The sequence below is a fragment of the Dromaius novaehollandiae genome, chromosome 9 (genome assembly GCF_036370855.1).
Source record: "Dromaius novaehollandiae isolate bDroNov1 chromosome 9, bDroNov1.hap1, whole genome shotgun sequence".
NCBI classification, from domain to species: domain Eukaryota; kingdom Metazoa; phylum Chordata; class Aves; order Casuariiformes; family Dromaiidae; genus Dromaius; species Dromaius novaehollandiae.
Window position 1 is genome coordinate 22198685 of NC_088106.1, and position 11881 is coordinate 22210565.

General features: G+C 49.7%; 1 protein-coding gene and 1 long non-coding RNA gene across 2 annotated transcripts; one reads left to right on the top strand and one right to left on the bottom strand.

The window, feature by feature from the left end:
- Window positions 1-361: 361 nt before the first annotated feature.
- LOC135329175 (uncharacterized) lies at window positions 362-4040 on the bottom strand. The gene is made up of 3 exons (XR_010390516.1): window positions 3920-4040; window positions 1550-1876; window positions 362-1259 (listed from the first exon to the last, which is right to left on the bottom strand). It is a non-coding gene; the product is annotated as an uncharacterized LOC135329175 (long non-coding RNA).
- Window positions 4041-4206: 166 nt separating this feature from the next.
- Window positions 4207-5074, top strand: RNF228 (ring finger protein 228). Its single transcript, XM_064517180.1, has one exon. The coding sequence runs from the start codon at window positions 4319-4321 to the stop codon at window positions 5072-5074; it is 756 nt and encodes a 251-aa protein (XP_064373250.1). The 5' UTR covers window positions 4207-4318.
- Window positions 5075-11881: the final 6807 nt, after the last annotated feature.

The following is an 11881-nucleotide window of genomic DNA, read 5'->3' on the forward strand; positions in this document are numbered from 1 at the left end:
CCTGCTGCTGCTGCAACCAGCTTACAAGGCTGCACCTCTTGAAACGCCATTTTCTACAAGTTCAGTTAAATCCCTGCCAAAACCTCATCCTCCCTTAACCACAGCTTGCAGCGCACTTACCTGTTTGTCACCCGCAAGCAGAAAAATAACGTGGAGAATAAATGGGGGCGAATAGTAAGAAATTGCACGGGATTTCGTCGTTCCCAGCGCTGGTGCTGCCTGCGCTTCTGCAGCCCGCCCGGCACAGAAGGCGGCTCGGGAGATGGAGGCTTGTCCTCCAGGGCAGGGCCGGCGGGAGCCTTCCCAGCGCTCCCAGAGGAGGCACGACGTCCACCCCGGTCTTTCTCACCCTCCAGTTGAAAGCAGCTTCACATACAGAAAACCCTGGATCTTTGACTCGTTTCTTGGGACAGCTGATCTAGAACCACATTTAGCAGCTACAAGAGCATACGGAGGGGCTGGGGGGCAGTCAGATAAGGCACCCCTGCATCTACACACAGTATCTTTCCTGTGAAATGCGTACGACACGTGGTGTATACGGCTATGACTGACACGTGGAATTGGTCCTAACCATAATCCTTTTTCTCTTCTTTTTCAGCTCCCGCAATGGCATACAAGCACTATTGAAAATTAGCATTCTCTTCTGCACCAAATGAGACAGACAGCACAAACAACAGCTTTTACAGTAGATGGAAAAGGTAAAAAAGCACTTTAATTATAAATTATTCAGAAATACGTCACACAAAATAAAATGTTAATGTGAAGAAAGCCAAAGCTGGTGTTGCAGCATCCTACGATGCAATGATAGGGCACAAATGTAATGCACAGCTTTTGCTACCCCTCAATAGTGAGCAGAAAGGGGGTCTGAAGGGGAAATTTGTGGAAATTAATTTCCATGGAAGGATGAAAAGCAGGAGAGTTCTCTTCTTCTACATATTTACCAAATGAGCTCTAGGCTTAGTAACTTAATGCACTCTAGAAACTACTACACTAAGCAGACTTTGGTAGAGTAAAAATTCTGATATTAAAATATCATCAATAAGCTGCTGATGTCAACCAGAATAACACATTAAACCACAAGGACTTACTAAAAGAGCTGTCTGATTTCTTTTGCATCAGTCCAAAACGAGCTACTCCACTGTTAAACTGTACAGAAAACATAAGCATGAAAACACTTCTTAACCCTGTTTTACCCGCGAACGTGTTGGCATCCCATCCATTCCTGCCTCATGTATCCATCAGAGAAACCTTCCTCCTACCTGTAAATAAAGATACCAAATTTAACTAGATCCAGTAATTGTACAGCAATATAGAGATTCTAAAGAATTAAAAGAGCTAAGCGATACGTGATTGCTACGGGGACGCACGCCAGCGCGCCCCTGGTGAAAAAGCGTGGATGCTTTTATGATGTTTTGGGCTTGATGCATCAGCGAGTTCATTTTACGCTGCTACATCTCCCTTAGATTAAGTTTTTTACTAGCATAAAACTGGCATACCGCACTGGGTAAATCAGGCCCAATATTTAAAATGCTAAAAAAGCAATTCTTACCAGCTGAGGGATTATTTTAAGTAGAAAAATGTGTATTTCATAAGGGTTGTTTGCCACTTTTGCTCAGAATTGATAACACAACTTCTGCTGAATAACATCCAAAATCTTAGATACTGGTTCAGCCAAAAGTCAGCTCTTAAAATCAACTCAGCCGAGGACTAAAGGACTGAAATCATTAAGGGTTTCATTCCATAGGAAGATAAACGCTCGTAAATCCCGTTGCTGTGGTCCCAGCCTCATTTCCTCCGCTGGCCACAGCCACCTCCGTGTTCCTTGCGTTGGCAGCAGAGCTGATGCGACGTGACAGCGAGCTGCTTCAGAGCTGGTCTGGCAGAAAAACCAATACAAAAGTGAACGGGTTTTGGCTGGAGCATCCCCACAACCTGACGCAGAGTGCGGCCACATGAGCCCCCGCACGAGGCAAGGACAGGGACCGCAAGTGCCACGGGGCGTGCAAACACGGCAGCGACTCGCTGCATCTGTCCGGAGAAAAAGCAGCGTCTCAAGACAGACCAGGACAGGGAGACCCGCCGTTGATTCCCCACGCCGTTCACATTTTCCATAAGGTAATACTGTGCACGGACAGCACATCGCGGGATGACCTTGCTTGTGCAGGGTGTAGCTACAGCGTAGCACTGTGCTCACGAGAGCAACTATCATCAAAGCAGTTTCTGTGATCACACATCAGTTTTTCTAACGGTTTTAGCAAAAAATGTAAATTTTATCCTAATTTCATATCTAGCATTTTTAATTAGTATGTATTTTCTTTTTTTTAGTAATGCTCAACCTTGCAATTTACAGGGTTTTCATGCCAGAATTACAGGAAGCTTTCCCAACGCTGACTTTCATATTCTCCTTACGTGGAGTTTCAGCTGACCTCAAGGCAGATACCAATCAGATAAGAAAACTCAGAACACAAAAGACAAAGGCAAAGCAGTTTGATCCAGAAATGCAGTTGATATATCTGGACTTTATTAAAGCATTTGATACAGTGCCTCAAAAAATTTTGCTTGAAAATTTAATTCAAATTTGCTTGGATCTAAGCACTTTCACATGCCTTGAAATTTAATTGAAAGTTGTAGGGTAATGAAAATGGCAAGAATATTAAGTGGAAGGGTGGCGTCTGGGATAACTTCACATACCTCTGTGTTAAAGACTGCTGGAAAGTGAACAATGAACTAATTAAATGAGAAGACAATGCTAAACTGGGAATTGTTGAAATACTAACAGGCAACAATAAAAAAATCGCAGAACATACATTAAAGAATTTAAGAAGGCATACAAGAAATAAGATGAGATTCGGTGCAAAAAATGCAAGATAAGAGAGCTGGAGGAAAACAGCCCAAATGCAGGAGGGATGATAAGCAGCACCAGGAAAGCAATAATATTGAAAAAAGTTCTCAAGATGAATGTGGGTAGATTAGCTCTGAGGTTATAAATTGTAACAGGGGCGATTTTTGACTGCACATGGGGAAGTAGCTATGCGCTGTGGACGTTGGGAGCAAAAGTCATTTCCCGCTTCTTTTCATGGACTGAAGCTAGCTTTTTAATAATTCTGAAACATGCCCTGGGATAAATTATAGAAAGGATCTGGCCCCTCTACAGAGAATATTCTTACTTCCTCCATGTGACTTTATCCCATTATTTCAGTTTCTGCTAAGCCGATCAACTTCAAACAAGTTCTTCCTGGCCCTAGATTTATCGTTCAAGTCTTTGCGGACAGTATTCAAACCTGCCCTCGTAATTTGGCAATATTATGGGCCTCTCTGTCTTTCCAAAGAAATCAGTCCTTTAAACAATTACCTGTTTCCCAATGTGTTCAACTCCTTCAAGGACCGAAACACTTGGGACTGCAGGAAAAAAACCCCATCAAGGCCTAGCAGGGAGAGGTTAAGAGCAGGGGCTGCTGCGGAGGGAGGGCGCCCGTCCCCGCAGCACCCGCACGACGGGCGCCTGGCACCGCGCGCACACGGCGGGGACGACGCTGCAGCCGGGGGTCCAGGGCTGACCCGCCCGAGACGCAGCCCCGGGGCAGCCTGGTGCGGCTGAACACCCCCTCGCCTGCCTGCGGCTGCCCCGACGGCAGCTGCATTTTCAGAACTACACAGAGAAAAATATATTTTCACGGCCTGTGATACACGTGAAAGATAACGGAGTCACTCCAGATTTACATGATGCAGCAAATCAGATCCTGGTTTAGTAAAACCTCTCAGGCTGCTCACCAGTATGGCACGGGGAGCTGTGAAAGCCTTGCTGCTTGGATTGGTTGCAACTAGACTGGACAAAAGCTCTCGACACCGTGGCGCGAAGGTGGAGCACGCACACAAACCTCCGCAGGGAATTCTGTCTGCTCTCCTGAGAAAAACCCACCTTTTATTCCCGTTGCTCACGACGAAAGGAAGCCGCCGGGCGCGCCAGGACCTCGGCAACCCGCCCGGCAGGAGCGCAGCAGCGGCGGCTCCGCGGGCCCCCGCGTTAGCGGCCTCGGCCCGGCCCGCCGGGAGCGGCCGGGAGCCCCGCACGGGCACCGCGCCGCCACGGGCCCCGGCCCGGCTCCGGTTCGCGCTCGGCGGGCGCGGCGGGGCCGGGGGCGGCGGGGGGCGGCGGCAGGCGCCGGGGCCGCCCCCGCCCCGTGACGGCGGGGCGCCGGCACCGCCAGCGCGGCGTCGCAGCCGGGCGGCCGCGGCCGCTCTCTCGCCGCCGGCCCCGGCGCGCAGAGCCGCGGGCGCGGGAGGCGGCGGCGGGGCCGGGGCGGCGCTCCGCGATGGTATGGCCGAGCCGGCGGCGGCGGGCGGCGTAGGGCGCGGCGGGGCGGCGGCGGCGGCCGCGGCCCCAGCCAGCTCCGAGGACTACGAGTGCAAGATCTGCTACAACTACTTCGACGCGGAGCGGCGGGCGCCCAAGCTGCTCGAGTGCCTGCACACCTTCTGCCAGGAGTGCCTCAGCCAGCTGCACCGCCGCGCCGCGCTGCACCCCCCGCCCGCCCCCGCCGCCCCCGCCGCCGCCCCCGCCGCCGCCGCCGCCTCGCTGGCCTGCCCGCTCTGCCGCCACCGCACGGCGCTGCCCGAGCGCCGCGTGCACGCGCTGCCCCTCAACACCAGGCTGGCGGCCGCCTGCCCGCCGCAGCTGCGCGCCCGCGACCCGCTGCCGCAGGACCGGCTGCCGCCGCTGCCGCCGCCCCGCGCCGCCGCCCGCCCCGAGAGCTGCCAGCGCTGCGAGCGGGCCGCGCTCCGCGCCGGCGGCGTCTGCGTCGCCGTCGCCTTCCTGGCCATGGTGGTGCTGCTCTTCGCCGGCCTCGTCTTCGTCAACCGCCGCGGCGGCGAGCCGGGGGCGCCGCCCTCGCCCCTGGGGCCCGTCTGCCTCTCGGTGGCCAGCGCGCTCGCCCTCGTCGCCGTCGCCGTCACCTGGCTCCTCTGCTGCCTCAAGTACCGGCCCGAGGCGGCGGCGGCGGGCGGCGGCGCCCCGCCCGGCAGCGGCCCCCCGCGGGGGCGGGCGGCGGCGGCCCGCGGCGGCGGCCGCACGTAGCGCGGCGGGACCCGCGCAGCGGCGCGCGGGGGGCGCGGAGCCGAGGCCGCCGCCGCCGCCGCCTCCCCCCGGGCCGCGCCCGCCGCTTGCGCGGAAAGGCGGCTCGCGGTCGCCCCCGCCTGGACGGCGGCGGGAGGGAGGCGCGGAGCCGAGCGGAGCCGCGCCCGCGCCCCCGGTTTCCCCTCGGCGCGGTGGAGCGGCGGTGCCAGGCGCCGTGGCAGCGGGGGGGCCCGGCCGGGCCGCAGCCTCCCGCGGCCTCTGCGGGGCGGTTTTGTGCGGTCCCGGCGGCGCCCCGGCCGCTTGCGTGAGGTAAAGCTGCGGTGCCTGCGCCCTGGAAATGCTCATCCGGTGCGGGAGGTAAAGCTGCGGTGCCTGCGTCCTGGAAATGCTCATCCGGTGCGTGAGGTAAAGCTGCGGTGCCTGCGTCCTGGAAATGCTCATCCGGTGCGGGAGGTAAAGCTGCGGTGCCTGCGCCCTGGAAATGCTCATCCGGTGCGGGAGGCTGAAGCGCGGCGATGCGCAGTTTGCCGGAGGCGACCTGATTAACGGGGCTCTGAAATACCCCCGAGGGACTCCCGTGGTGGAGAGCAGGATCTCGCTGGCCGTGGATTTCAGGTTTTGCAAAGTGCGAGAAGCCCCTGTTAAAGTGCAGACTTTCCGCATCGCACCGAAAGTGGGATACCGCAGCGCAATTTGCGCGCCTAACATTTACCTTCAGTCCAGGTAGCTGCAGCTTGGCGGTGGTTTTTCCCCCGTGGTTTCCCTCCTCTGTGTTACGAGTTTCTGCAAAAGGCCGGTAGGAAACACTTTTGTTTTCGCGAGCGGGAACATCAGTGATACGTTTGAAGTGCGATGAGATGCTCGTAACACAAAATGAAAAACGTTGCCGTATGACCGACTTTGTGGTATATTACGGAGAGCGCTCTCTCTAGATGCTGTTCTGTGTTGCAGGATAATTCATTTGGTGCCTGAATTTTTTTTAACTTAATTAATTGCTCTAATCTATCATGTCAGGAATAAGATAATGCTTCTTATTCCAGCTTTCTACACAGAGCAGTACTGGAATGACGTAATTATTTTCGTGCTTAACAATTCAAGAAATTTGGAAGTGATCTTTTAGTATATGTATTTTGCAAGTTGTCTGCATGATATTCGGACATGTATTCTCTTAATAGACCTTTGCCTGACCACTTCTGTTTGTCACAAGTGCAAAGGAATTTACTGACTGTACAGAAATGTAAAGACAGCAACTGACGATGTAAGCGTGATGTGTTTTATGACGGCACAAGTGACGAGTACTGTGCGTTCTCTTGATTATTCCAGATCTGTAAAAAAAAAAAAAAAGCGAAAGCAAACCCCCCACGTAGTATTAGTACAGCATCCGTTATCGTGGAAGTAGACGATGGAGATAGTACATGATTTTCGTGTCAATTATGTTCATTGAAAAAAATCCTGACCAGCCTTTTAAAGCAGTGTATAACAGTATGAAGGCCCTGAGGAGATAAATTGCTGGGGTCAGTTGTGGCTCTGACCATGGCTGGTGTATCTAGACCCGTATTTTCGAACTCGGAGTTGTAGGTTGGTCCTGTAGAAGGTGGCCTCCTGAAGTCGGGCCCAACCGTTAGCCCCCACTGACTTCCGCAGTAGTTGTGGATGTTCTGCACCAAAGAAAATCGTGAGACTTTTATTTAAGCATCTAAATGAGAATTTAGATGGCTGACTTCAGGTACAAACATATGAAAATTTTGGCCTTAACCTCTCTGTTCTTCAATTAATGCATCTGTAAAGTTTGATAATAGTGTTGACCTACCTCACAGGCAAGATGTGAGGCTTTATTTATTCAAGTTTTTAAGCAATTGGAGATCCTTGAAAAGAAGGTGCTATAGAAGTGAAAGTATTATTATAAATGATACTGTTGTGGAATAACTATGTAATTTAATGGACATAGCAGCAATGTTTTCTAAGAAAAATAAATATATAAAATATGTACGTGTGTACATCATATGCACCCATTTATGATTTAACTGTGCTTCTGCTGCAAGTGCAGTCTTTTTATTCCATCAGGTAAGCTCCGGTATTCACAGTTCAGATTAGTCCACCCAGCAGTCCTTGCTGCAGCTGCATCTCACGCGGACGTGCCAAAGCGAGCTTTAAGTGACCGGGAAGCTCAGCACCAGCCCGTGCCCTGGCCCTTACTTTGCGCTGCTCCCGCGGGCTTGGGGGCTGCAGCGCGGGTGCCGCAGACATGCTGCTGGCGCCCTCCGAGCTGCCCGGCCTGTCCGTAAAGGAGCTGCACTCGCAACCGGCTATTCTGTAGCTATCCCTTAAATACTGATTACAGTAGGAAATGTGTACTCCATCCTTTTCTTTCCACGTCATAGTTTATTTTTGCCTTTTCTTTGTAAACAGTATTTCCCATTTTGTCCAAACCAGTGGTTTCAACTGGGACCCACGGATGACTTCTAAAGGGTCCGCGAAAGGTAAGTAAGAGAAGCAGATCTACCATCAGAAGCTTCAGTTTGTTATGCGAGGGTCAATCTCAAAACATTTAGAAGTTTGCACATTTAAAAAGGTTGAAGATCACAGGCCTGAACACAATTTTCAGACTCATTCGCAACTGGGCAACCACGTTACATACCTGCTTCCTAGCCATGTAGTTGAAAATATTTCAGAGCTAAATTAAAACAGACAGTCTGACCCTATGCCAAATCATCCTCTGTGTTTATGCAAATCTGGGGAAACTCTGCTGGCTTCGGGAACATTGGTCTGGATCCACATCACAGCACCAGGCAGCAAAGTTCGTGCGTCGTGTACCTCTCTGGCTGCTGTGGGATGCCAGGGCTATGTCTGTGCTTCGGGCGCCTTTGAGTGTACAGGCTGCTGGTCCAAAGCCAAATGTTCAAGGTGCAGTGAAAAGGTTAAGTAAAATACAAAAAGAGAAAATCAGTGTTGCTGGTGTCTCCTTATATTGACCTCAGTCAGACCACTTGTGTTTTCTAGTTGTTTAAAAATGCGCAGAGCCGCGCGGCTGCGCGAGGTGTGCATCGGTTACGCTGCCACGCACGCTGCGGAAGAAACAGCGCTTTGGGGTCTCCGTGGGAAAGGGGAGATGGGCAGGTGATACCACCACCCCATGAGGCAAGTCGGGGGAAATGCCAGCTGTTTCTTTGTTTGTGTGCTTATTTATTACTACAGTCTTTTTGCTGTGGACCTTTTTCCCGTGTTACGCAGTCAGGAGCAGGAGCAGCTTTGGCCAAGAAATGGAAGCACCTGGCAATCGAACGAAGGTCAGAGGCTTTGTCGTGAATTCCTTGACCTGTCTGAGTTCACAGGCTGCAGGAGCGCTGAAAGATCCCTGGTTTTTAGTCACGCCGAAGATCCTCAGTTTTGCGTGGTGGTAGTCCCCTACTCCCCTACCTGGGTGGAGGCATGCTGGACTCAGGCCTGGAAGGTCAGATAACATGTGCTCTTTTCTTTGTCGTGACAGGTGCCGAATGTCTCCGCTAAAGACAAGTTCTCATTTAAGAGAAGTTCTGGCTGAAGCTTCCTGCAGCCACAAGACAGAGCGTTGTATGTGCCCTTTGCTGAGGAGTGGAGGGGACCTTCTGCCTTTTGAGATGCATGGGGATGTGTGAGCACAACCACCACCACGCTACAGCTCTGCTTCTTTAATGTTGCCCTTCTTAATCGCAGTGCTTAAGAAAAACAGGACACGAGTTAAAAACGTAATAGTGCTTAGCAAAATGAAGCGTGTGTCCTGTGTGCGTCCTGTGCCACAGCGTGGAGCTTCTTATGCATGTTCTCGCCTTTGAAAGGGTCTCTGAGAAATACCGTGGCTGCAGGGAAGAAATTATGTTCATTTTTACATCACTAGCCCACCAGTAGTAAACAATCATGCAATGATGATTTACATAATTGCAGATTTTTATCTTTTGAAAAACAAGTTTGATAGAAAAACACCAAGTATTTCATGGATGCTTGAAAGGAATAAAAACTTTTATAATCTAGTCTGCTTGATCATTTAAAGGCCTGCAACAAGAGGTACTTTTGTGTTCCTTTATCATACAAAAAGCAGCAGAGCAGTTACTCTCATATTTACGAGCATTAGAAATGTATCACAAAGCCACATATTAAAAAGTAACTATCAGCAATGGGTGCTGAGTAGTGCAGCACTGGAAATTAGATCAGTGACCTGGATTTCCAGAAGTGACTGGTGTTTTGGGTCCTGTCTGTTTTTGCCTGGGTTGAGGCAGAAGAGCCTGGTTTTCCAAAAGCACATTTTGAAAATCGGGCTCAATAGTGGTACTGCAGAGGGAGAGCCTAGGAGAGCTTCTTAGTGAGTTTCTGTCTGGGTTTATGCTTTAGAAAACAAGAACAAACTTGGAGGTTTTTTCTTTGTATTATTAAAATATGGTGGATTCTGGATACATATGGAAATACTACTGCTTTGAATTGTCATTCATGGCAATGATTCGGTTTTGCCTTCAAGGTTTAGGTCCCAAAGGAATTAGCTTATTGTGAGTAACATTTTGTATAAAAAACATCTACAAATGATGCGAGAGTGAATTGCCTTCACATGGACAGTCAGCACTGCCTCTGCAGAGTACAGACGGCGTTACGGTGTGAATGGGGATATTGCGCTGCGACACTACCTTAGTCAGCTCTTGCTGGGGCGAGCAAGCTCTCCCTACCGGCCGAGGCTAGCCGGCTGTGCAAACAGACAAAATCCTGCTGAGCTGGAATTGTGAATGCATGAGAACTGCAAGTTTCTCTGGAAAACTGTGCAATTATGTAGGCAGGCCTGGGTTTGAAAACCCCTATTTGGGGGAAGAGCTGTTGCAAATCCCAAAGACGACCACGGTTGCAGCTCCCTTGCTCTTGTTTTTGATTGACTTAGTACACTCTCTCTTCCATGCCAGTGGATATGAGCCAAAATTTAACAACTGCTGAAGAAGCCAGCATGTAAATATGTGTACATCCTTCAGCTAAATCGTTATTAATAATGCAGATAAATTGTTATTAATAACCTCTGACTTACAGGGTTAAGCATAAACAGTGCTTTGGATGTTAATACAGTACAAGATACATTTATGGGCATGGTATCAAGTGCTTACTATCCATTGGAAATAAAAGTGTAGAAGTGTTTGCCTACCTCTGGTAGAGTTCCTGTTGCACATTGAAATTCTCCTGAAGTCAATTGTCCTTTTGCCCATATCCACTGTAGATATAAGGTCCCTGTCTGTTCTACTAGCCTAGAAAATATGCTTTATCCCACTGGAAGTTAGTTCATTTTCTTAAAATTCTACATTGCCAAAGAAAACTTTATTTGTATTAACCTCTGATCATTTAAACCGCATCGGAGACAGCTCCCTGTCGGTCACCTGCTCGTGCAGTATCTTCACACAAGCAGTACAAGTGTTGCTTTAACGTTACAAATGGGTAAAGGAACCGGGCTGTGTGACAGGTCTGTCACGGTAACAATTTCCCATGTTTATGAAGAGTAATTGAATTTGTTGGCGTGCTTCTATTAAACCTAGAAAACTCCGCAGCTTCTCCTGGTGTTACATTTTATCCAGGTGCATTTAGAAATCGGGATGCTTAAAAGAAGTGGCACAACTGCATTAACAAAATGCAATGTATATCACGGGGGGATGCATATATTTGTACCTATATTGATACAGATATATTTGGCTGTACTGATCTATGATCAATGCTACACAAAATACTGTCGCTAGCGCAACAGAGAAGGAATAATATTGGACCTCGGTTTGGTTGGTATCACCTCTTCTTGAAAACACCCTGTTCTGAAACTGGCCTTGCAGCTTGGATGCCGAATTAGTCTCAGCTTATTTTTAATGGTGAGATTTTGGTTCAGGATGATTGCAGTCTCCTACATATAGCTTCGGCTAAGAACCATTCCAGCTATTTTAAGAAGATTCTTACAGTAAACTGAAATATCGTGAGGCTGATTGGTCTCATCGGATTATGAAATTAGGGAGGAATAGCTCCGAAGATTTTGACATCCTACCTCTAGGCTGCTTAACACTGCGTTTAGCAAAATCTAACAAATCCATTTAAATCATTATCTTGGCACCTTTTGATTAATAGTGGATACCAATAGCAGAATTCGCTTTGTTTTTGCATTGACTGAAATTTGAGAAACATGTTTGCGATACCAATCAGAATTTGCTTTCTTTTAAAAATGAAAGGCATAATGGGACTTTTTATGACTTAGAAAATGTGATGGTAAGCAATAATTCTAACTTTATTTCCACATTGAAATTAAAGACTCATTAAGTCAGCTGGATAATATTAGGGGGACAGAAAAAATGTACTTCTGTAAAGAAAAAAAAAGCAGTAAACTCTTGCAGACTTTGAAGTAAATTAAGTGAAACCGTGAAACTAAAATGGGAACTGCACTTTCTTCGAGTCAAGCGGTAACGTCGTCGAAGCCCGAAGCTGCCACGGGCTGTGCGCTGCGCCGAGGGCAGAGACGCGCGGCCGCTGCGGGCGCGGGGCTGAGCCGCGGCCCGACGGGGCGGGCAGCGCCGGCACCGGCACCGGGCAGCAGCGGGGCGAGTCTCCCCCGCCGCCCGCACTGCCCCCGCCGCGGCCGCCTCCTTTCCTTCTCCATCGCCCTCTTTCCTGTTTTGTTGTTTTTCCTCTCGTTCTTTTACTTCGTCTTCCCTTTCTCTCTTCTCTCTTCTTTCGTTCTCTCTCCTTTTCTCTTTTTCCTCTCTTCTCTTCTTTCTCTTTCTCTCTCTTTCTGCCTTTACCCCTTTCTCTATCCCCTTCTTTCTTTTCCTC